Raw genomic sequence first — 26,299 nt, forward strand, 5'->3', positions numbered from 1 at the left:
TTTTGGGTGGTGGGGTTTAAAGAGATATACTTACAAATTTCAGTAATAGTTGCAGGTCGTTGAAGTCACCAGAGATGTTTAAACCTTCCCTGACCTTGTCAATAACTTTAACACAGCCCAAAGCCAAATGTAATTTATGATACTGCTGGATCTGCTCAACTCGTTGCTCTACCCATTTCCCATTGTCTTGAGGCTGAAGATGGCATATAATCAGAAATTCCTTTTTCAGTCCATCATAATGGTTCGTAAAATTCTTAAAGAGAAGGTCCACTTCAGCAAATGTGAGCTCTTCAGATTTCAGGCATTCGTAGAGTCTGGAGAATTCATTGTAACAAGATTCAAATAAAGATTCAGGATTCAAAATGGCAATGCTCTCCTCTTTGCTCAAATCTTCAGTACTGCTTGCCAGCTTTTTGGCTGCCCACTCCCAGCAGTACTGGAAGATGTTGCTTTCTTTAAAGTTATTCATAGTTTCAGTCATCTTCTTTTGGGCTGGACTCAGATGATAATGTGTCTCTATTTTATCATCACTCTGTGAAACTGAATGCCTCACATTCACAACATCATGCAATGCTTTTGAGGCCAGGTTTTCACTGTGCTTCTGTTCCATTTCAGCAATATCCACTGAAAAGTAAAGAGAAACTCTGAAGAAACACTCCAAGTTTAACATCTTTCCTTTGCTGGGCAAAGAACTATATTAGCATCAAACACATTTATTGGTAGTTTGCTAAAAGACAAGTAAACATTTCCCACTGCCTTTCCATCTAGTTTACTTTGAAACCTGAGAATGCTCCCTAGCAGGTAACAAATTAAATAGCAAATGAGGCATTAGCACAGTAGAAACTATTTTGAATCCATTTGCCCTATATTTAGTTTCACTAGCCAACTATTAATTTAAACTGGAGGAATGCTTCACTAGAGGAACTCAAAGTTTATTTCCTTTTCCTTTCCTTAATTAAAGCCACGAATATTACTCAAGCAAGTTTCACATTTTCTGTGATGTTACTAGGGTGTCCAGGTGTAAAAGAGGACAAGGCTTCTGCATCTTTAATACTTGCACAGAAGTCAAATCCTCATTCAGTTGCAAAAATCCATAATTGACCTTGGGCCGGCTACTAACTTCTCAGCCTTACTTACTTTTCAGTGTTTGGTGGCTGTAAGGATAAAATGAAGGGTAAAGTGGATATGAGAAGGAGAGCCTTTTATGTTGATCTGAACTGCTTGAGGGAAGTGTGGGATGACAACACAAAAAAATAAATATAAATAAAAAGAAGCCACTGAAGGAGATTTGGAGAGGGTGTTTGGACAGGAAATTACAAATTAAAAAACCCTCTAGCTTTTCTGCAGATGCTGAGTATATACTTCCACCTATAATCAGATAAATGAACCAGGGACTGAGCTAAGGAAGGAGCTGTGTTGTATCCATGAGGAAATTCGGTGCAGGGGGTAATAACCAACACACTTGCCTATCAGGCAATTGAAGAAAAAGATGGGGGAAGTAAAACTAATCTTATATATACTTAAGCATTATATATATCTAGGCATCATTGGCCTAGAAACTCCACTCAGTGATTATATCCTAGACAAAATACAGCCATTGGGTCCAGCTTTTATGTTAACAGTGTAGACTTGCAACAAAAGGCAACACTTTCTCATGTGAGTTTCACTGCAACTACCTGTTACACAGTTCAATTTGGGAGCAAATCTGTGTGCATGGTGAAAGTTATCACCTTAGAAACTGTAGAATGGAATGGAAGCAAACTTAAGTCAAGAAAACTCTGGCTCACGGCTAAACAGACCTGTATGCCTACTTTATTTATTTTTTTATTTTTGAAGATTTTTATTGATTTGTACAGTTTAATACAATCATCATATACATAAAATAAAATAGAAAAATCTCAATCTCCCCCTACCCCTTGACTTCCCTCAACTTCCCCTTCTGATTCTTTAAATATTTGTTACTTCTGCTTAATTTGGTTTTCCTTATTTTGTAGTCTTTTAGATAAATGCTCTTATGTTCTTAACATATCTATACCATCTGAAGAAGTGTGCATGCACACGAAAGCTCATACCAAGAACTAACTTAGTTGGTCTTTAAGGTGCTACTGGAAGGAATTTTTTTTGTTTTGACTATGGCAGACCAACACGGCAACCTATCTGTAACTATATCTATACCATGTTATCTTTCATGTCTTACACTTAATTAATTTCTATATTGTTATTTCTTAATTTGTACTCTTGTTTTCTTAATTGTAAGTGTTTACTCAAACCCTGCTAGTGAGTCCATTTCTTGACAATATTTTTGTAAGTACAACATAAACGTTTATGCCGTATGTCTACTTTAAAGACAGAGAAGTGCTTGGCAAAGCTTAAGTTGAATTAAGATAATGTTGAAGAAGATACATGACTCGTTGCTCTGAGGAACTTTTCATGAGACAAGAATACAGTATGTCACTCCCCAGAAACAATTAATTTAAAATAAAACACCTGTTGTCCTGTCACAATACAGAACCGAATTTTAATAATAAAGGGTGGGGCAAGATAAAAGAGTGAATCAGATGACAGGAAATTTGGAGGTATACAAGGATCAGAAAGAGATTGCACTCAAATGCTATAGTTCAATCAGTGACTAGAATTCACTTCTTTTTAATTTAATTTATTTTTGCTTAGCTCCCAAATTTTTCTAATAAAGCTTTATTTGTTCTGGGGCTTTTGGAGTCCAATTTGACTTTTTGTCTTATCTTTGAGTGAAGATAGGATTTCTTACTTTCAGCATGTTCCATGTATTGAAGTTGCTATTTGCTCTGACTCAGGCTTTTGTGATCTGGATATTAAAAGCCCGTGAACAGTTTTGAACAAATTTACAGGTTTTCCTTTTCCCTGAAATGATTTTTATTTTTGTTTATCTTCTTTATTCCCTTGTGAAGCTCGCACTTCATGATACCATTTTCCCAATATTTATTCCCTAAACATTTTCCCTGTATTTTTTACCTGAACTTCTCATTTGGACCATTCTGGATACTATACATGGTTCTTGGATTAATCTTTCTCAGCTTTCACCCTGAGTCTACAGAAGCCAGATTCTTGGATACTTACTTGATTCAAAGCTATAGCATACTCTTTTTACGCCAGTAAACTTTTAATTAGTTTGAAGGTTGAAGTTTCAGAAGGATGTAATTCAGAACTTAGTAACAGAAATGCTTTATGGATAGCTGTTTGATTAACTACCTTTATTTTAGAATTTACTATGGTTTTCCATTTATAAATTGCTCTCTTGTATTTCGTTCATACATTATTTTTATTCTTATATTTCAGATATTCCTGGATTTGTCATTTCTATGCTTTGATTTAAATATATATTTCCAATTTATTTTATTTTTGGTCTGGCTCTGATCTCTTTCTGATTACTACCACTAGCTCCCTGAAACATGCTCAACTGAGTGTAATTTAAAAATCTGTTTTCACTACCCTATACCTTTTCAGGCAACATAATTAGCTAGGGAAATGACTGTACTCTTCAACCCTCTCCTCCTCCCTGGAGAAATTTGAAAGTGATACAGTAAAGCAATAGATAACACAAAACCTCTGGTTATTCCATTATCTGCTCACACAAAATTATTTAATTGCATTTTATGCTTTTTTTTTTTTCATTATTTGGTGGGAGTAGAGTCCCAAAACCCATAATGGAGGATTGGAGAAGCCTTCCCTGGTTGCGTGTATTATGTCCTTTATATATGTTTGAGATGTTATCTTATATATGTGTATATTTGTGGCACACACACTTTCAAAGTATTTCAAGATTTTAAGATGTACTGGCTAAGTATGTAAAAGAAATGAATGGCCTCGGCATTTGATGTAACAATTTTGCTCACTTATTGGAAACTTCTGCTGCCTTTTTATTCCTTAGTCTTACCTTACTTTCATTCCCAACATTAGGAGCAAATATGAGCAAAAGAAAATCACGCTTATCTTAGAAACCATTACCTTTTACAATGTCTTCCACCTTCCGAAACATGCTCAAAAAGAATCCCAACTGTTTTTGCTCCTCTTTGACAGATGTTAGTTCTTGCAGCCTCAACTGAAGTACTACTTCTAGTTTCGGTATTTGCTTTGGTTTCTCTATGGATGAGAAAGATTTATTCACTGAAATCAGAATTATTATTTACAATAAGCACTGCAAAATCCTGCCCTCCTAATGGTGCAGAAGCAAATCCCTGCTTGACCCAAAAAAGGAATTCCCACCCCTCGCCTTGAGCACTGAAACTTCTCATGATAGGATGTCCAGTGGAGAGTCTGAAGGCATCTGATGCTGTTTATAATGACTAGCTTCCTGGTAGGGCAGCATAAGCCAGAACAATGGGTGTGGTGCCTGAGGATGAACAGAACATTCCATCTCTCCTCAATCAGGGCACTCCATTTCTGTGCTGGTTGTGCTGGAGGGAAGCACAACAACAACAACTGTATAGTGAGCATAGAAACACTGGATGTTGGCAGAAGATGGGAGCATGTCAGCACAACCCATCACGAGGCTAGATACCAAGGAAGAGGGTATTTCTGCTCTATGACATACATAATGGGTAATACTAGTTGAGGAAAGATGAAGTGATCTGCCTCTCCTTGTCAAGCACATCCCACACCCAAAGCTTCTGTGTAAAACTTCTGTGGTTGGGGCAGGAAGGCTAAAAAGGTTTGGCTGTTTGGAAGGTGCCAGTGTGCCTGGTTGACAACAGGTCAGATCAGTGCCTTAGAAGGCTTCCCTTCTCTTGGTTAGCATAAAGTGGAGAATGCTTCTCCTCTACGCCAAACAACAGAAGAAAAGCTACACTACTAAGCAAGGGATGCTAGCAATAATAACTGTGGGGTGTTTTCATTGTTACTATGTTATGTATTGTAAACTGCCCTGTGACCCTCAGGCGAAGGGCAGTATGAAAATTTAATAACTTATTTATTGAATAATAATAATAAAATAATAGTAGGGGCAGCATGACTGCTCTTCTCTTTTTCTGCTCTTCAGAATAGAAAAGAGGCACTTTCATGCTCAACAGCAGGAGTAAACCCTTCCAGTGTGCAGGTCCAGCTAGCTGTAAGCCAGGTGGATCTGAACTTCCTGCCTCGGAAGAGAGAGGTGAAAGTAAATGTGAGTCCAATTGAAGCTAAGGGGTGTTCTGCCTACCTTAATTAGCTAACACTTTTAACTAATTGAGCACCCCTGGCTAAATGCTCATGACATCCTTTCTCATTTTCTGCCTTTGTCTCTCACTTGGATTCACTATTTCTGATACTCTGCTGTGAGCCATTAAGACAGCATAAAAAAACATATGTGATATATTTAAAAAGCCTATTGATTTATTTATATTTTACACATGAAGGGAGAAAAAACTCACTTACTTAATTCCCAAATGGATACAAAGTGTTCCTTGCACTTTATAATTAATTCCAAATGTCTAATTAAGATCTGGCCAGTCATGAGATTGTCATAAATTTCTTTATGTACGGACTCAGTGATCTTCATTAATGCCTTGGCATCAGAAGTAAGTTGGCTCAGGAAGTCCCCACTTTCTCCTGTGAGATTGGTCAGATATTAAAAACAAGCAAATAAACAATTTTCATTCTTGTGCTATAAACCAGTACATACGGTACTAAGTAACTACATTGAAGGTCCCTTTTAAGTTTTGAAACATTTTACTTAAATATAATGGTGATACCTAGTTTTTTTTTAAAAAAACACACACACACAAAAGAATTGTAACAATCTGGAAGAAATCAATACCTTCCTCTACTTACAAAAACTGTCAGTGAAAACAAACCAAATCATAAAAAACCACACAAACCCCTCCACAAGTGGCCTGGAGGCTGGCAACATGAGAACAGACCTTTTCTATGGTGGCTCCCCATTTTTCAAATGCTCTCCTCAGGGAGGCTCACCTGGCACCTTCGTTACATATCTTTAGGTGCTGGGCAGATGCTTTCCTCTATAACCAGGCCCTTGGCCTTTAACTATCTGTGGCCTTTTCAATGTGGGCGGGATATTTTAATGTATTTCTCTTTCTTCTTGGTTTTAATGTATCTATGTGGGGTTTACTGTCTATTTGTTTGGTTGTTAAGTCACTTTGGATTGTGTTGGGGAAGATAAAGAGAGTAACAAATATAATAAATAAAATAAAACATATAACCTATACAGAGCAATAAACCAATTTTTTAAAGTGATACTCCTTTTCCACAATGTCAAGTTCAATTCCATTTTATTCACAGGAGTTTTTAATCTCACTTGCCATGGTATCCCTGGGGACTGCTTAGCCATTCCTCAGTGAGCCTGAGGATTTCCTCTCAAACATGGTCCATATATATATATATATATATATATATATATATATATATATACACACACACACACACCATGTTTGAGTAATATATAAAATACTCTGTTTGCCAGGTGAAACAGAGCCAAACAAAACCTACCTCCCCACCCCTGCTTTAGCTCCAAGCTGAAGAGGGACAGTGGAGACACAGGCTGGTGGGCGAAGACATAAGCAGACACACTTCTGCCTCCCCTCACGGGTTCTCCCCATGTCCAGAATGCAGGAGGGAGGCAGGTGCGTGTGTGCAGCTCAGAATGCCACAGAGGCAGAGCAAGCAGACATGGCTCTGGCTCCTGTCACCAGCTCTAAGCTGGAAATGGGAAGTGGAGGCACATTGGCTTTCCTCTGCTCCCAAAAGTGACCAGATTGCCTGATTTGCCTGTCTTTGGCTCTAAGCTAGAAGAAGGAAAAGGTACAGGGCAACTGTAAGGTTATTTGACTCTGTTTTGATAATGTACTTTTGATAATGTTTGTTTTGATAATGTCCATTGGGTACTACTAAAATATTTTTCCTGCTGTCCATAAAACATCCTTCCCAATTAAGTGCTACATGTGAATACCTCTGAAGGTGAAAAGATGCTTGGTGTCCGGCCAAACAAGGAGATGATGCAAAACACCTTCCAGGTCACTCAGAGGTTTTCCTTCTTTATCAGTTGGCCATGATTTTGTGATGACAGCAGATGCAAGCCTGCCCAGCTTGCTCAAGTTGTAAGAGGCCATCAGGTCAAGGAGATCACTCTTTTAAGACATAAAAATATGTAAAGAATTGAATGGCAATGAGTTCATCATAATGCAAGCTCTCAAATTTGCCACATCATCTAAGCTAATAGAGGGTAAGTGTTAATTTCATTATGCAGCTCCATTCTGTCCAACCTCACTGATTTCAGTGAAACTAATGCCCAAATATGTCACGTTAAATCAATAGTTTCATGAGGCATGCTTAAAAAACAAGATAGCAACCTGAGCGTTTAGGTTCACAGCCATAGCAATGGAATGAATTTTTAATCCCTCTTTTGCTGCAGGTCTGACAAAAGTTGCCCCCACCAAAAACCTGTTATTATTAGTTGTTTAGCAATGAAAACTCGCCAATGGTTTCTTTGACAAATGCAAATGAAACTTTTGGAAAAGTGATTTTAATCTCACCCCACATTGCTTCCCTGTCACAATCCACAGGTTGGTGGGTGGCTGTATCCAGCAGGGAGCCTACCCCATATGTATAGTTGTCCCCTTGCAATTATTTCCCAGAGTTCTGCATTGTGTGGGAAGACTACGCAAATAGAAACAACTCCCTGCTCCTACTGGACACCCTCCAACTCGTGGGGAACAGGGGCTTTTCAAAGCTAGCGTGCTCATTCCCATTTCCCTCTCATGAGCTGATTGAGCACAGCAGACAAATGCTTGAGCAGGGCTACTGTTTGTCAGGAGAGCTTTGTTCTGTAACCTCTATTTCAAGTGGCTGCTGCACCATAGAAATGAGAGTACGGGTAGATCTAAGCCACGGTTGGCCTTAAAGGTAAAGGTAAATGGACCCCTGACTGTTAGGTCCAGTTGCAGTTGACTCTGGGGTTGTGGCACTCATCTCACTTTACTGGCCAAGGGGGCCGGCGTTTGTCCACAGACACATGCTGTGGCCAGCATGACTAAGCCGCTTCTGGCGAACCAGAGCAGCGCACGGAAACACCGTTTACCTTCCCGCCAGAGTGGTACCTATTTATCTACTTGCACTTTGACATGCTTTCGAACTGCTAGGTTGGCCTTAGGGAGAAATATATATATCATGGTTTGTATTTTAGACTGTGAAAGTACTAATCATGGTTTGGTGCAGTGACCAAACTGAACCTACCTTGTATTCTAAGTTAACAGCTTCTATGGCACAACTTTCAAAAGATTTGCCAATCAGAGGCTCATATTTTTCAAAATCTGAAAGGAAGCAGCAGTAGGCTTTAATCTGCTGCAGTGGCGGTACCTGTCAGGGAAGAATATAAAAAATAGTATCACTGATTCCAGATATTTGCATTGATCAGAAAGAGAAAAAAAATGAATGGGAAGAAAGGCACTGCAATAAAAGAAAATCCATGTTATTCTTCTAGCATTTAAAATTATTTCTATGTACAAATACAAGCATACTTCTGCCCCTTTATGTTACAAACCATGTATGGAATATATTGGATTCTATCCAACACTGCATAAAATTCAAGCAAGAGGGCTTCCTCTTCCTCTCTTCTCCCAATGCACCTCCCAAAATCTGCTCCAGAGAGTCTCCCACCCTTCTGGAGTAGATTTTGAGAATTCATGGGGGACTGCAGGAGAGTTCCATCGTGCAAGCAGACGTCTGCTCCAATAAAAGAACAGCAGTTTTGGATACAGTCCATTGTCTCTTGTGTTTAAAGACAAACTAGGGAGTAAATCTGAGAGACATGTATACCCTAACTTATCTATGCAGGTTTTGGTGTCCTCGGGTGTCTTCCCGTGTAAAAGTTGGGGTGTCTAGGCGACGTTTCGACGAGGTCTCACTCGTCATCTTCAGGCTGGTGCTTTCGGCTTCTTGTTACTGGAACTATCCATTCATTAACTAAATATCTATCCATTCATTAACTAAATTTCTTACCTGTGTTTTTTCATATGGCCCCAAGACAAGTTACCATAATACAATATACAGCAATGAATTCAGTGTAGTGCTACGGCAATTGTTTTTCTACTTGCCAGATGGAACAATTCCCTTTCCCCTCCCCCTGAGCACTGTTCTGGGGGAGATAGTTTCAGGTGGGGCAGGAAGAAAAGAGAGAAATCCCATTGTGCTAGTGGAAGCCCTTGTCCTGGCTTCTGCTAACAGGATTTGTTAGTTGAATCCCACCCACAGTTATAAAAGCAGATGAAACAATTAACTATCATAAAGAGGAGTAAAACTATACTAATCAGAACTTCAGACACGAATATAAGAGAGTGGCATACCTGCTCTGTCTAAAAGGAAAGACAAATATTCATTTTCTGTCTTAAAATGTATGCATATGACCTGCAGAGAGCTTTGAAGCTCTGACATGAATAAGCAATAAGCAATGAAAATTAGACCAAGTATTACTTTGATATAGTGGTGGCAAAATGGAAAAGGAAAAGTGTCACAAAAATGCTATATAAGAGAGTTTCCAAATATGATAATGGAAGGTAACAGGGGCAGCATAACAAATACATTAAAATTAAATGTTCAATTATAGTCAATAGTCTCACATGAAAAGCTGAGCCTAAATACTATCTCTGTGTATCTTGGTACCTGCTTGATTCTGCTTTGCATGTCTTTAATTAAAGTTCCCTTCCAGTCCTCTGTGAGGTTTGCATCACGAAAATTAATTTTCAAAAATCGATTCCATGCCTAAAAAAGAAAATGCAATTTAATATAAAAGCAAATCACTAAGGATACAAGAGGATTTGGAAAGTTTATTCAACTTATATGCCAAAAGTTTCCCGCCTTCAGCATCACAATCTACTAAGAGACAGGATATAGTCTAAAGCATAGGTGGCAAAACCTTTTTGACCCAAGGGCCACATTGCCTTGAGATAAACTACAGTGGTCCCTCTGGTTACGTACTTAATTCATTCCGGAGGTCCATTCTTAACCTGAAACTGTTCTTAACCTGAAGCACCACTTTAGCTAATGGGGCCCCTGCTGCCGTTGCGCCGCCGTCGTGTGATTTCTGTTCTCATCCTGAAGCAGAGTTCTTAACCGAAGGTACTATTTCTGGGTTAGCGGAGTCTGTAACCTGAAGCGTATGTAACCCGAGGTACCACCGTATAGGCTCTGTACAAAATGTAGATGGGACCAATAGCAAATACCGTAATGGGGGCAGCCATTCTCTCTCATACATACATACATACAACACACACACATATATAGACAGGCACACATTGTTCCCCACTCTTCAGTGAACACATACAGCCCAGAAAAGGAGAAGGGTGGTGGCAGGATTTTCCTTTCCATCAGTGCTGGGAGAGGCAGAGAAGTTTAAATCTTTTTTAACAGAGGCCTAGTGCAGCTCCACAGGGCACAAAAGCAGTAACGGGACTAGAAGGAATAGGTTTTTTTCCTCTTCCTCCTGCCTAGAATTCTCCAGAAGTGCATGAGCAGGTTTTGGTCACTGTTGAAGATCCCAGAACAGCTTCATTATAGCTGTGCAAAGTGAAGACTGGAATTAACAGGAGCACTCCAGAAACCCAAGCAATACTGGAATGCTCTAGGGACAGTGGGCTTTGATGGTTGAGTTTCTTTTGTTTGGTTCTGCTGATATCACCATCATGGAACAGGAGATGTGGCTGTCAGTCCACTTTAAAAAGCTTTAGGGACCAGTTCCAGCCAATGGGGCAGAGTTTATCCTTTTCTCCCCTAAACATGCAGGTAACAGAGAAGCACAAGTTTCCAATTCTAGCCTTATGCAGGCTTATTCCCATTGCCTTCAACATCTGCAGGGCATATGGAGGTCAACTTGTGAAGGGAAGAGCCTTTTGCACCCATGGAAATTCTCCATAAGTTGGGGTAGGCAAAATCATGTGGTATCCCCTTGGTATGGTCTACCACTGTAGCTTTCCCTCCCAAGGTCCCCTTATGATCATGTGGACATGAAAAGAATAAATCCCCTGTCTTTCCCCAGCCTCTACAAATCTTTGACTGCAACATGTGATGGGTAATCTTCAACCCAAAAGGAATACATGCAAGCCATGAATATCGTGCCATTTCATCTCCCCCAGCCAACTGGTAATGATGTTGAGTATCAGTACTCCAAAGACTAAAAATTCAAAACTGGACATTCCAAATATGAAGTTCTCTTTGTGACATAAAAGCCAGCTAGAGGAAAGGAAACATTTGTTGTATTGCATTATATTTTTTATATTCATTTTTTAAAGAACAGCTTTGGTGTATTATAAATAAAGAAGAACAAAGAGAATAGTAATGACAATAGTATGTAAAAACGTAATGTCACTTTAGCAACTCCAAAGGAGGGAGGGATTTCCAAAAAGAAAGAAAGAAAGACAACGTGCATCAAAGGAGAGGCAAGTAAGCCCTTACATCTTGGCTGAGGCATTTGTCACCAAAAGGTTAGTCAATAGGAGAGGAAGAAGAACTACATGCTCCAAGCTCTCTAAGTTTCCATGGGCTGAATTGCAAATACATAGATTCTCCTATGCAAGACTTCAGAGCCACCAAGGAGATGGAAGAGACTCAGAGAGAAACACTCCCTCAAGAGTAACACCCTGGAAAACAAACTGCTTTGCAGCACTGGCCTATTTCTTGCTATGTGCAGGTAAAGCACAGCAGGCACCACCAGGACAGACAATAATATTTGGGCAACCATGACTCTACAGCAGAACAGGCTTATAGCCTCCCCTCCAACAGCCTTCGTGTATCATTTACACTTGAAATCAGCCTTGTAGTCACACCAATTGATGGCTACAGTCAAGCCTGATTGCAGTGCAGCCATTTTTTATGAAGGGGTGAAATACAGCTAGGGATGGAAGGCAAAAACCTGCCAAGACACACACACCAAATATGCCTCCCATGCTGGACTTATGCTTGAAAATGGGACCTTTTTGAAGTCATGCATATCCTTGTTGACAACCCTCTGAGGCCAATGTGTCAGTGATGGGCTGAGCCAAGGTTGGCATGGGTAGGGTCTCTCTCTCTCTCTCTCTCTCTCTCTCTCTCTCTCTCTCTCTCTCACACACACACACACACACACGCAAACAGGCACCACACACATTCAGATTCTCTCCCCGCCTCCCCTGTGATTAGGCTTGAAAAGGTCTTTTAACTCCAGCTCCCCAGCTACAGTGTCCACAAAGATTGACCATCCCACACACAGCAATTATGCTGGAAAACAGCCTTCTAGCAACATGAATAGAAGGCTACCGTATTTTTCGCACTATAGGACGCACTTTTTCCCCTCCAAAAATGAAGGGGAAATGCGTGTGCGTCCTATGGTGCGAATGCAGGCTTTCGCTGAAGCCTGGAGAGCGAGAGGGGTCGGTGCGCACTGACCCCTCTCGCTCTCCAGGCTTCAGGAGAGCCCCACCACCAGCCCCACAAGCTCGGGGGACAGCGGGGAGGTGGAACGCCGCCATCCCGCTGTCCCCCGACTTGGTTAGAAGGCTGGCGGGGGGAGAAGCCTGCTCCTCCCCGTCGCCAGCCCCGCAAACTTGGGGGACAGCGGGAGAGGCGCAGCGCGCCCTTCCCGCTGTCCCCCGACTTGGCTAGAAGGCTGGCGGGGGGGAGAAGCCTGCTCCTCCCCGTCGCCAGCCCCGCAAACTCGGGAGACAGCGGGAGAGGCGCAGCGCGCCATCCCGCTGTCCCCCGACTTGGCTAGAAGGCTGGCGGGGGGGAGAAGCCTGCTCCTCCCCGTCGCCAGCCCCGCAAACTCGGGAGACAGTGGGAGAGGCACAGCGCGCCCTTCCCGCTGTCCCCCGACTTGGCTAGAAGGCTGGCGGGGGGGAGAAGCCTGCTCCTCCCCGTCGCCAGCCCCGCAAATTCAGGAGACAGCGGAAGAGGTGCAGCACGCCCTTCCCGCTGTCCCCTGACTTGGCTAGAAGGCTGGCGGGGGAGAGAAGCCTGTTTGGAGGCTGGCGGAGGGCTTCCTCCTCCCCCAGCCCCGCAAGCTCCCAGAGCGATGCCAAAGCTGCGCGCAGCTTCGGCATGGCTCTGGGTCCCGTTCTGGGGGAGGGGGAAGCTCGAGCTTCCCCCGCCCCAGCCCCGTGCCTGGGGGGGGGATAATTTTTCCCCCCTTTATTCCCCCCCCCCCCAAATCTAGGTGCGTCCTGTAGTGCGAAAAATACGGTATTTCTGCTCTAGAGTGATAAGCTCTGGAGAGATTAGCCTTGCATCTTCTGCAAAGCTACCCCAAAATAAATCACAATCTTAATCCAAACAATATTCTCTGTGAGGTTGGCTAACACATCCGAAGCAGCAACTGGTATCTCTCCACAAAGGCCAAAAAGGGGGAGGGGAACATCTACAAGAAAATAGTGTGGAGTTCCAGATTACAAACCTCAAGCTCCACTGAAAAAGTAAGCTCTACAATTAAATGTGAACCAGGTTTCAGCATATGTGCTGGTAGAACAACACGAAACCACTCCCTGGTAGTATTACGAAGTCCTTGGTATACTGTCTTTGGAGTATTCTGCATAGCCTTGTTTCTTGAAGCCTATTGTGAAGAAAATAAAGAATTACAAACTGTTGAACCAAAGAACAACTTTCTGCTAAGCTAGCCACATGAAGAGAGGCAATACCCAACCCATTGGGTTCAGCTGCAACCACCTCAAATAACAAACAGCATACAGAGAGATGCTCACCTCCGAAGGTGCAAATTCAAAAATCCTTGAAAAAATGCAGACAGAAATAGCTGGTATCTTGTAATATTGTAGCTGCAGGAATTTTCTGCACATTTTCTCATGAAGTCTTTGGCAGACAGTCACATATGAGTTCCAAGTGTCCTGCTGTAACATTCTAAATTGTGGGAAAGGCTTGTTATTTTTGCTAGATGGATTGGATTATGTCTAAAAATATGAGCACAACAAACAAAACCTGACAATCACTGTAGTGTGTCTAATACAGCTTTCATTTGTGCAATCCTAGAGAGTGCAAGGCTTTCCTTTGCACCCTATTCAGCTCACTTTTGGTGAGAGATAGCCTCAGAATGCAGCCAATGGGCGTTCAGATCTTTTTCACCCCACTTTGGAATCTGTGCTGTGTCACTTTCTTATGGTTTTAGAAGGAAGCAAAATATCACTGGGTGTGTGCATACAATTTTGCTAAATATCTGCGTGTATGTCTGTGTGACAGAGAGATCTTGCAAAATAGCTTCCTGTGTATGAGAAAAAAAGATCTTGCACACATGAGCAGATATTTTGCAATATCCCTCTCCCACACATACATGGCAGATGTTTTTCAAAACAATCTGTTGTAAACAGAATAATGCATTTCAGTAGTGTTTCCTCTAGTTGAACACTATAATGAAGGTATACACGTATCTTTTACTTACTCATTTTGTTTGTTATTGAGGGCATTCAACACCTTCATCAGGAGTTTTTCTACCTCCTAAGAAATAGTGGCAAAAATTAATGTCGGAGAACTAGAACACTGCATTATCATCTAGTCTAAAGGCCAAACTATACATTACATTACATCAGGGATCACCAACCTGTGTGTGTGTGTGAGAGAGAGGGGGGGGATTATATGGGGGCTGGAAATACTGAGCTTTTCTGAATGTGTGCGGGGGGTGTGCTCTAGTATGTTCTGTGTGTGATTAAGAGCAATGCACTTGGGCAGAGAGAGAGATGCATGTGTGGCAGTGTGTATGTGAAGTGTGTGGACTGAAATGCATGTGTGTGCATGTGCTGTGCATCTTGTACGTAGCAGGAGGAAATTCCAAAGATTAGGTGCTTCCATGCTAAAGGTCTGATTCTTACATTCTACAGAATGGAGCTCATAATGAGATGGTATCGGACGTCCGGAGGCGGCGCCTCCGACAATGGCGGACTCCCTCTGATCCATAGGGTGACAGCCCCACAGAAATCGGGTCTTACCGCTGCAGCGAAGCGGGGACCCTTTCAAAAACCGCAGGCGGAAGAAGCCGGCGGCCGTGGGACTCGGCGAGCACCGTTTGCGCCCCCCCCCCCGTTTAGCAAAGGGACTCTATTAAGGGCTCCGGAGCGAGACGGGGGTTGACGTGGTGCTGAGAGTCAATCGCTACTTCTGTGGAGCGAAGCTGCATAGCCGATGTCGGAGAGCGCTGTCCTTTTTTCTGTGACAATTCGGACTTTAAACAACAACCCGTGAGTAGGATAATTGAAACTTCGGGACTTAAAAAATATATTTGAATTTGAACCGAGACGGGAAAGCGTAAACAGGAAGTCCGCTTCCCGTTCCTTGTATAAAGTATAAAGCAAAGATCCTACAAGCTAAAAGCCGGGTAAATTGACAGCTGGGAATTTCCTTCATTTTTACTCATCAACCCCCCCCCCCAGCCAGCAGGAGGAAAGGGGGGGGAATTTTGACTTTTAAATTCTGCTGAGAGTGTGTTAAGAAAGTAAGCTTCCATTGTCCCTAATCTGGGGACGGAGTGACAGGAAAGAAATTGTCGGTGATGCCTGTAACCGAACTATAGAAAAATTGACAGATAGAATTGGAGAAAGGGAAAAAAACAACTCTAATGCTCCACTCTGCCTGTGTGTCTTACGTTGAAAGGAAACAAAATATCGGAGAATTAAAAGTAATCTTTTCCTTGCGGGTTACAATTTAAAAATGGATGCTAAAAAGTAACTACACCCCCTAGAGGTAGCCTGCCAGTGTGTTTGCTACAAGCTACAAAGAGAACATTGTAACTGGGAGACCGTGGGACTAGATCCCTGACCTTGACAAAATGACAAAGGGAGTTTTATCTACCCTGGACAAAATATATGATGTGCTGCTTCAGCTGGATGAGAAAGTTTCCCTGATGAATCAACAGACGGCCTATATAACAGCTGCAGTCAGCAAGGAGGTGCCAACGGGAAATGTAGTTACAGAAACTTCACATCAATCTACCCAGGAAGCTGGCCTAACAGAGCAAGTGCGAGGGCAGAAAAAGATGGAAGAGGTTGTGAATGCACCTCAAAAGATAAAGAGACGTCAAGTCCTACATGACCAAAAGTAGAAACATTGGGAAATGGAACTTGGAGGACACTGGCCAAATCTTGGATTTAAGAAAAGTTTTATCTTTGGTGGAACTGTGAAACAAGTGGAAGATTATTTCTGGAACAACTGTTTTTTGGATTACAAGTTAAATGATGGGGTGTGCATCACCGGGGAATGGGACAATTGGATGAAAGGAAATCAAGAATCTTACTATACGGAACTCCCCGGAGATTGGCTCCCTAAAGAGAAAGAGAAGAAAATGCGAAAGAACCCAATGGGGAACAAGGATGTATGCAACCACAAACAGAAACAAGAAAACTCGCAGAGGGGGCTCAGAAGTGACCTGAGGGCCTCAGATATTAGAACACTGGACTGAGAATATATAATGATATAAGGACTGACACTATCCGGAGCCAGAAAAAGGGACGTTGGATAAACTTAGAACGAGAAATGCTTTTTGTAAAAAACGTATATTTATGGAATTAGTGTAATACTAATGAAATAATAAGAGATGACGGAAAGGAATAATTGGCCTTAGCAAAAAGTCAAACATGGTGTAAATTCAATAATTTTTAGGACTAAGAGGATAAGAAAAAATCAATGAGCTTAATATAAAAAAAATTAAGTGGTTTGAACAATAAGGGTGAATATTTGGCATAATTTTGCTGAACAATTTTTTAAAATGGAATACAAAGAGGGAGGTGGGAGGAAGTCAGGAAAATAAGTGAAAGAACGTCGGGAATTTGAAAGGAGGGATTTTATTTTTCTTTTTATTCTTTTATTTTTTATTTTTTATTTTGCATAGTCTTGCATAATTTTTTCTTTTTGTGTTTAATTTTTGTTGTTGTCTTTGTAATCTTTTTTTTTCTGTGTGAAAATCTAATAAAATATCATTTAAAAAACACACATAATGAGACGGTATCTGCAGGAGGTCCTTTCCTGCAGAGAGTAATGATCAGATGGGCAAGACAATTGTTTAGGTTTCCTGGTTCCTACACAGGGCTTTGTTCACCACTATCAGCAGCTTGAACTTAGCCTGGTGGCTATTTGGAAGCCCGTGCAATTCTTTCAGCAGTGGCTATATTCTGCACTAGCTATAGCTTCCAGGCTAATTACAGAGGCAACACAGAACGCAAAATGGTAGTTCCCTCTGGAAGTTACCAGTACAAGAGCAACAGCAGTCAGGCTACTACATTTCAGAAATGGCAATAGCTGTATTATCAGCCAATGCTGAGGTCACCTGGGTTTTTAATGACAGTGATTAGTCTTGGAGCACCACCACACTATGACCCTGTCTAATACCAGAGAGAGCAGGGAGGGCTTTTTCAGGAGTCATATCACCACCTCTTTTTTTAAGATGTAATAATTGTATGACTTCAATAAGGACTACCAGGATTCTGTTGGGTAGAACTTTTTTATTTTAAATTGTCTCATTTACTGACTTAACAGGCATATCATAAGCTGTGTTACATTTTAGGTCAGGGATGGGGGACCTGTGGCTCTCCAGATGTTGCTAAACTATAGCTCCCATCATCCCTGTTCATGCTGGTAGGGGCTGATGGGAGTTGGAGTCCAACAGCATCTAGAGGTCCACAGACTTCCCACCCATTTTAGATGGATATTACTTTCTTTTTTTAAAAAATCAAAGCATACCTCATAGGTATGATGAGTGGCTTGCAAATTCTCCAGTCTATGAAAAATTCCTAGAAGATAGTCCAATGGTTCAGCAGGAAAGTCAGAGATAAATTCAGCCAAGTCTCTTTGAGGAAGCAAGGAAAACCATGATCTGAACAGTGCTCTGTTTTCTTTCACTAAATATTTATTTTCTTTCATTTGTGGTAGTAAGAATCTGCAAAACCAAATAATAATAACTTAAATATACACAATGTCTTCATATAATATACAAAAAAGAATGCCATGTTCTCAGGAAACTGAACATTGTCAGGAACAGTGGAATAATATTTGTAAATGGAAAATTCAATCCTAAGTAGGGTTCAGGATGAGCAGATCAGCAAATCTACCACAACATCCCAAGCTTTGCTGGTTTGTACGGGCTAAGATGGAAAGGAGAAATGCAATGTGTTTCTAACTTCTGCATTATGCCTGTGTCATGTTGGTTCAGCTGAGTAGTTCAAGGATTGGGGCCTTCAGGTCATCTGTGGTGTTTTGAATCCAGTGAATTCAAAGTTACTGTTGCCCCTACCACATCTTCAGGGCTTTCTGCCAGCACAACTTTCCAGCAGAGAGCTAACAGTGCACCATCTTAACCTCCTCCAGCAATAAACCTCAGGACTGCATTCAAAGGCTACAATCCTAATCAAGCTTTTCTACACAGTGGGATTGATTTATGAGTTAACAAGCATAGTAATGCACTGTCAAATCTCTTCTAGTGTAGCATATTGATAATGTATGTATCTATTTATCAAACAGGAACTCTAGACAGCTTAATCCACAGATCATAATATTTTTAAGAGAAAGGCAATACGACTAACATATTCCAACTTACTTCTCAGAACCCTTTTTTTCTTCATCAATCCTATATTTAACAAAGGGAAGACCTTTCAACCTTGCCCATGCGTCTTCAGATTCAAGTTGAGCATTCTCTTGGACGTATTCAAAATCAGTAAAGAGATGAAGAACTGGGATTGTCCACAGCCACTGATGAACTTGCTGTACAATACAAGAATTGCAGAACGATATCAAATACAACCCCAACCTGAAAGAGAAAAAGAAAACCCAATCAGATGGTTGAAGAGGAACATTGGGACCTTTCTCTGACAAAGTCTCACATGCAGAAATTCAGGAGGTGTACCTCTTATTAGGGAATTCAAGAGATGTAAATCTTATTGATGGGGCAGCTGTGGCCTTCCAGATGTTGGTGGACTGCCAGATCCCATCAGCCATGGCCAGCATGGCCATTGATTAGGCACTATGGGAGGTGAAGTCCAGCAACATCTGGAAGGCCACAGGTTCCCAATCCCTGCGTTACGTGTCCAACATACAGTTGCTAAAGTCACACCTCTGTTTGGACAAAGGTAGCAACGCAATCATAATGCAATACTTTTTATTCAATACCAATCCCTCTACTTTTGAGCCCCAAATTATTATTTTATTTACAAAATTATTCATATTCCAGGGCAATTCACAGTATCATAAAAACAATCTAAAAATAAGCAAAACAGCTGACAAAGGTAGTAACAGTTATTGAAAAGGTCAATTACAACTGGTTAATAACTGATAATAGATATTTAATATGAAAACTAACAAAACTATATTCTGTAAGATGGCTCTCAAGCAAAAAAACAAAAAAGCAAACATGTAAAAAAAGATTGTTCAAAATAGGTGGATTTAAATTTTGTTTAAAAATGTAGAGTGTGGAAGTCATGCACACCTTTCATGGGATGGTCTCTGAAAGCCTGGGGGACACCACAAAATCTTTGAAAACACTTCTTTGACTTTATTCATTGCCTTTGCTGGTGATTGCTCCTTCAGGCAAAGAAGGCTGCAAAATCTGACACACTCTTGTTTTGACTTTGGAATAACACAGAAATCTCCAGATAATAGAAAGACGGTCAATGTCAGGACTAGTTTATTATATTCTGATGTATTCCAAGCTGAACTCTTTCGGTAATTTTCCAAGTAATCTTCAATCACCTTTTGAAGCTAAATAAAAGAAAATAATAAATTCAGCTCCAAAAATAACCTATTTTTCTCTAGAAGCCATTGTGTTTTGTGTCACATTTGGAACCAGTGATAATGGCTGAGTCTCTCCACCTTCTCCCTTCCTAGAGCAAGTCAGGAGGGGGAAAATACCTTGGCCAGCACTGCCAGTGCTAAAGCAACCAAAAATGAAAAATGTAAGCAGTGTGTTTTGTTTCGTTTTAATCATTTTTATTAGGGTTTTTTTTAAAAAAAACCAAACACCAATCATTACATTACATTCACATTTCAATTTCCCCTTTCCCTGCTGACTTTCCTCAACTTCCATCCCTGGTTTATTACATCTCATATTACATTCTGCTGTTTATATAGACTTCTATATTGTCATACTATTAGGTTTCCTATTTTTTATAAATAAAATTGCAAATGTTTACTTAAATCCTGCCAATGACTCTATTTTTTGTTGTTGCTTCTGCAAATATAATGTAATGCAGTGTGTTTATATAAAGAGCGTGAATAGAGTGTGTACAGAGTGTAGCTGCTGCCACTGTAGTAGCAGCAAAAACCTGAACAATAACAAGAAGTAATGGGGGTGGGGAGGTATTGCCATCATCACCATGTAGAGGAGGAGAGGAACTTAAAGTGCATTACAGTTTTTTGGCAAGTGTGGCTCACTGATTGGTGCTGATAGCAAGCCCCTTTGGTGTTGATTGTTCGTAGGCAAAAATACATTTTTCCTCTGCGGACTGATTTTGCAGATCACTTTGCTGGTCCAGAGAGAAAGAAAATCTGTTTGCAAGTCAAGTGTGAATCCAGCCTGTGCCTGCAAACAGAAAAGGCAGGTCTCACTGTCAATGCCAGTCAGCTGTCAGCTGAAGATGTGATTGACAAATCTATCTGTCAAAAAAACCCATGAGGAATGGGGGAGGTCAGGATCCAACCCATCAGCCAGTTAGTTAAGAGATGGAGCTTTTTCAGGAGCAGCACCCACCAGATTATGGGATGCCTTGCTTCATGAGGTTTGCTTGGCCCACTTGCTTGTTGCGTTTTGCTAGCAGGTGAAATAGTTTTAATAATTCAATGAGCATTTGCTTTGTTGAGTAGAAGTTTTTATGTTGCTATTATGTTTGGTTTTGTATTGTTGCTTTTATTATGGATTATTTGTAGTGACTGTAAGCCAATCGAGTAATGCAAAAGCATGAGAATATGCATTTACACAGCCCCAGAATATCTATTTTATCCCATGTCAGTTGGTAGGAAAAGCAGTTATAGCTGAAAATCTCAATCAATCACAACTGACCTAGTTTAGACCTTTTCATTCAATAAAATTAGCAAGCAACTTAACACGTCACAGAGGACATCAAAAGATGGTGGTGATATAGTAATATGAACACTGACTCCTCAAGACAAGTTCCTGATAACTTGCTTTTACAATACCTGCTTTTCATCAAACTGTAAATCTGTCCATTCCTTTGGCTCTCCCTCATGTACCATTAGCTTCTTATTCACCAAGTAAAACTGATGAAATTGCTGGAAGAAGTTCTCGATACTGCAAAAAGTCAAGGTATTCAATATAGAGAACAGACTATCCAGCATTATTTGTAAAGCCTTTTTCTTCCTTTCCACAATATTGGCATTTTTATTGCTTAAAATATTCCAGATGCTTGAAGAGGATTCTTTACATATTATATCATCAAACTGATGCCAATCTGTTAATAAAACAAAAACAAAAAAGTTTCTCCCCATTTTTTGAACAACAACAAGGAATTTTCATGATACAAGATAATTCTGCCATCCTCCTATCTATATGGGTAATATACCAGTAATTTCATTATTCAATATTCTACAAGCCATTATCCCCACCCCTCAAAAAAAGATATTGATTTCCATCATGGCAGCAAGCCCATATACACAGAAACATGAAGCAGGGATCAGGTACGCTGCTAAATCAGAATGCTAGTCAGTGCTATGGTGGGAGTCAATGTGGCATAGTGATTAGAGGTGCTAAGGAAATGCCTAGTTCTTTAAATGAATTCAAATCTCAAGGGTCTGATGCACCTAGCATTGCTTTCCTTTTGGGTGAAGACAGAAGCAAAGCAGGGGGCAGACACCATGTGCTCGCCCATTTCTGAACAAAGATGATTAAGGGCCTGGAAACCAAATCTTATTATGAACAGTTGAGCAAGCTTGTTTTCTCCTGCTCTGGAGAGTAGGACTCAAACCAACGGCTTCAAGTTACAAGAACGGAGGTTCCGACTAAACATCAGGAAGAATTCTCTGACAGCAGGAGCTGTTTGACAGTGGAACAGACTCCCACAGGAGGTGATGGACTCTCCTTCATTGCAAGATTTAAAGGAGAGGTTGGATGGCCATCTGTCATGGATGTTTTAGTTGAGATTACTCCATGAAGTTTGGACCAGTCACCTTGGGCCTGTCACAGCCTCTTGCCCTAACCTTCTTCACAGGGTTGTTGTGAAGATAAAATATAGAAGGGAGAACCATCTCTGCCACCTTGAGCTCCTTGAAGGAAATATGGGTTATAAACCTAGTAAATGCATACATACATGCATGCACGCATGCACACACCCACACCCTGGAAACAGTTCCTTACCTGTACCACTTAAATACTTTAACTGTATAAACAAACAGCGATTCACACAGAATCCCTCTGGAGACTCTTTGGGAATAACTTCATACTCTCCTTCCTCACCACATACCACATAATATTTATAGGGAATTTGTTTATCCATGTTGTCCTTTGAAATGGTGACACAACCTTTGAATAGGTGTCCATGTTTATCAATATCCCTGTTTTTAAAACAATCCATGTTGGTGATTATATTAAAAGCAAAGTATATCCATGGTTGAGCAATAAAACTTAAGCTAAAAAAAAAGCTATCTCAACAAAAACAAACAGAAAAGTAATGGTCTAAATGTAAAGTATCAGTTGCTGCATCGAAGCATAATCTTCTGGAGTAAATAGTGCTTCCAGATCACATGTTTACCACCTTTAGGAATTGAAAGGAAAACACACACAATTCATTGGTTTGTCATAGTTTTAACACTAGGTGGGTAGAGGGAGGACAGAAAGAAGGTAGGGTCTATTCTTGGGATCTGTGAAAAATGGAATGCATCCTAGGTATAAAGGAAGTATATTAGGGCCCCCCAGAAGGCACAAAATTCTGACACATGCCTAGCTAAACCATTGGCTACTACTAGAGACACCACTTTCTGAAAGAGTAGTCTAAGAGAGATGGATCTCATGGTTGAGCTGACAGCAGCCATAAGCCCTTGAGTAATGTGTGGAACATCTATGTATATTGTCAAATAGCTCATGGGAAATGCTTGTATCGGGAACCTTTTTATCATCCAGAATAATTTCCATGTTTTGCCTCTTCCTCATTCACTCCTCTCTTCTGTTCATTTATGAACAAGTTAGAAGTAAAATACAGCTACTTAAGGGACCCCCTTATCATTGTGAGAGCTGTCCATTTAGTCCTACTTTCTCCTCCTCTTCTTTTACCAGTTACCATTCCATAAGAGGACCTTTCCACTTATTCCATGACCGCTAAGTTTGTTTGGAAACTTTTGGTGAGGAACTTGGTAATTTGATATGTAATAATGTTTGCCACCATTTTACCCAGAACAGAAGTTAAACTAACTGGCATATAATTTCCTGGATCCATTTTTTAAAATTGCTGTTACCTTGGCTATCCTTAGCTATGGATGTCAATCTTAGGGCCAAGTAATAAATTTTTGCTAGAAAGTCAGTTATTAATGTTTGAATTCTTTAAGAACTGTCAAGTAAATATAATCCAGACCTGATGAACTGTTAATTTTTGATCAGCACTCTCATTTATTCAAACTCCCTTGCTAAAAAAGTAAATTCAGCCGTAGATTTCTGCCCGCCCTACATCTTAGGCAGTGAAGACAAGACAGCTGATTGCTAAAATAACGTGCATCTATATGTCAGTTACATAAAAGAAATTATTCAAAACATTCACTCTAAGACAGGGGTCAGCAACCTTTTTCAGCTGTGAGCCGGTCCACCATCCCCCAGACCATGTCGTGGGCTGGACTATATTTTGGAGGGAAAAAATGAACGAATTCCTATGCCCCACAAATAACCCAGAGATGCATTTTAAATAAAAGGACACATTTTGCTCATGTAAAGACACACTGGTTCCTGGACCGTCCACAAGCTGGATTGAGAAGGTGATTGGGCTGCATCTGGCCCACGAGCCTTAGGTTGCCTACCCCTGCTCTAAGATTACACCCAACTGTTCTACTGTTAAACAATATTTTCCCAATCTTCAGACCCAAATATTTGAAATTCATTCATTTTCCTTTTCAAATTTCCATTTTCAAAATTCCAAAAGGGGTTCTTGAATTATTGTTATTAATAAATGTCAGCAATGGTTTCTCTCAAATCAAACATATCAACTTGTCTCCAATATCTTCAACAACCATTTCTCCATATTAAACCAGAATAAATCTTTCTGTCTTTGTCCATGTAAGAGTCTCTCCTGTGACACGGGTAGCGCTATCGTCTAAACCACTGAGCCTCTTGGGCTTGCCGTTGGCAGTTCAAATCCGCGCAAGAGGGTGAGTTCCCACTGCTCTGTCCTAGCTTCTGCCAACCTAGCAGTTTGAAAGCCTACCAGTGTAAGTAGATAAATAGGTACCACTGCAGCAGGAAGGTAAACTGTGTTTCCGTGTGCTCTGGCTTCCATTGCACCAGAAGCGATCTAGTCATGCTGGCCACATGATTCGGAAAGCTGTCTGTGGATAAATGCCAGCTTCCTCGGCCTGAAAAGCGAGATGAGCATCGCACCACATAGTCACCTTTGACTGGACTTAACCGTCTGGGAGTCCTTTGCATTTTACCCTTTTTACCTCCTCTGTGATCATATACAGTCATACCTCGGGTTGATGTAGCTTCGGGATAAGTATTTTTGGGTTCTGCGCTACGGAACTCTAAGTAAGAAGCAGGGATGGGAATACTTCTCAGGGTGAAAGATTGGGAGAAGAAAGAAAAGCTCCCATGTGAGAGCTGGGAGAGTGCTCCACTTTCTGGATGAGACAAGTTACCTTTGAGAGAGAACTCTGTCTTTTCTATTCTCTTTCTTTTGCTGTTTTTGATTTTATTTAGATTAGTTTCTTTTATCTTATCACATTATGAAAAAAGCTTTAATACAAACTTATTTTTTAAGGAAATAAATATACCTCACCTTCCCAAAAATTATAAAAAGCAAGTATTAATACATAATAAATATTATATGTATCTGCATGCGCTCTTAGTAACCTTAATTTTGAGAATGTAGACAGGAAGTTAAAATGCTAGTCTACAGAGGCACAGAATAAAAATATTGAGAGTTTCACTAGAAACAAACAAACAAAAAAATCCCCAATTTTTAAAAACATGGTATGTGGATGCTGTCTTTTCTGGCCACTACAGAACTGTACTTACTTTGTGCAAGCCAGCTCACAGATACTGTCTTCCCAATCATTATATCCAGAAATGCCTTCTGCCCTAATGAAGACTCTAGGCTCCTCGGACTCTCCTTTGAAGTCCTTGGACAGTATGGCATGGAAAAATACTGTAACACCATCTTCATAACTGACTTGGCTGCAACAGTAAGAAAAAGGTCAGAATAGCTTGTTTTGACAGATGCAAATACATTCTGATACTTAGGGATAGAATTCAGGCTGTTGCCCCATAGCATAAACATTTCTGCTTGCCTAATGAAATTATTTCCCCTCTTCTCCCCCATGCTCTTTTCTAGATTTTCAGGGCGTGTGAGGGGGCGCATGGAAAGAAGCTCTGTTGCACTAGCGGGATTTGTTGCACTGGCTTCTGCTAGGGAAACTGGATAGTTGAATCCAGTCCTTAAACTGTAATCCTATGTTCACTCACTTAAAAGCAAACCTCACTGAACTCAGAAGGACTAAGTTCTGAACCGGACATGTACAGGATTGCACTGCTAACCACTGCAAAATTTGGAAGGAAATGTTAGGGTTTGTGGGTTTTTTTATATATTGGTGGCATTTGAATGCTTTAAGAACACCACAAAATCACACATTTTACATGACCATTCTCGATAGTTTTACATTTGGTCAAATGTGGATTCCCTTCCCTTTCAGACCAGAATGAAAATGAAATCACTACGCAGCAGTTCTTATTACACTTAATACCACTTCAATATATTTACATGAGTAATACCTTTGCTTAACATCCCAGTTTCTCTGTTTCTTTGTTTGCTTATGCTTTCTTTTTTCCACATTCTGATTTGCAGGCAGCTTTCCCTTCTCAGGTCCTTCTAAATGAGTTTCTGTTTTTTCTTCCTTTTTAAAGATTTGGGCCACTTTTGCTTTCTGTAACACAGCAATGCATCCTCCTATGAACCAATGTTTAAGAAGTTTCCCTGCCCAGCTGATGTGAGGAAATTCTTGCTTGCTACAGGAAAAGCCTGGAATAAGATACCACATGATCCCAGAACACCCTGCTTTCATACAAATAAATTTCCTCTTCTACTATATCATGCACAGTACACTGTACATAAAAGTAAATTATTAATTTAGGCACCCTTGTAGTTTGTCACTTGTCTGTGTAGAGACTGATTGC

General features: G+C 40.6%; 1 protein-coding gene across 1 annotated transcript in view; it reads right to left on the reverse strand.

Moving 5' to 3' along the window:
• Positions 1–25,239, reverse strand: part of LOC309363319 (E3 ubiquitin-protein ligase RNF213-like) — a 75,254-nt gene extending 50,015 nt beyond the window's left edge. The window contains exons 1-15 of the mRNA XM_081899463.1: positions 25,145–25,239; positions 22,286–22,482; positions 21,112–21,383; positions 19,406–19,677; positions 18,521–18,730; positions 17,668–17,863; positions 14,381–14,436; positions 13,692–13,845; positions 13,388–13,543; positions 9,628–9,726; positions 8,203–8,325; positions 6,920–7,097; positions 5,389–5,562; positions 3,985–4,143; positions 35–624 (exon numbers count right to left, since the gene is read on the reverse strand). Coding sequence (XP_081755589.1) covers positions 35–624; positions 3,985–4,143; positions 5,389–5,562; positions 6,920–7,097; positions 8,203–8,325; positions 9,628–9,726; positions 13,388–13,543; positions 13,692–13,845; positions 14,381–14,436; positions 17,668–17,863; positions 18,521–18,730; positions 19,406–19,677; positions 21,112–21,383; positions 22,286–22,424 — 2,778 coding nt within the window. The 5' untranslated portion in view covers positions 22,425–22,482; positions 25,145–25,239. The remainder of the gene's footprint in view (positions 1–34; positions 625–3,984; positions 4,144–5,388; positions 5,563–6,919; positions 7,098–8,202; positions 8,326–9,627; positions 9,727–13,387; positions 13,544–13,691; positions 13,846–14,380; positions 14,437–17,667; positions 17,864–18,520; positions 18,731–19,405; positions 19,678–21,111; positions 21,384–22,285; positions 22,483–25,144) is intronic.
• Positions 25,240–26,299: the final 1,060 nt, after the last annotated feature.

The sequence above is a fragment of the Podarcis melisellensis genome, assembly GCF_964234715.1.
Source record: "Podarcis melisellensis genome assembly, chromosome: 2".
Taxonomy (NCBI): Eukaryota; Metazoa; Chordata; class Lepidosauria; order Squamata; family Lacertidae; genus Podarcis; species Podarcis melisellensis.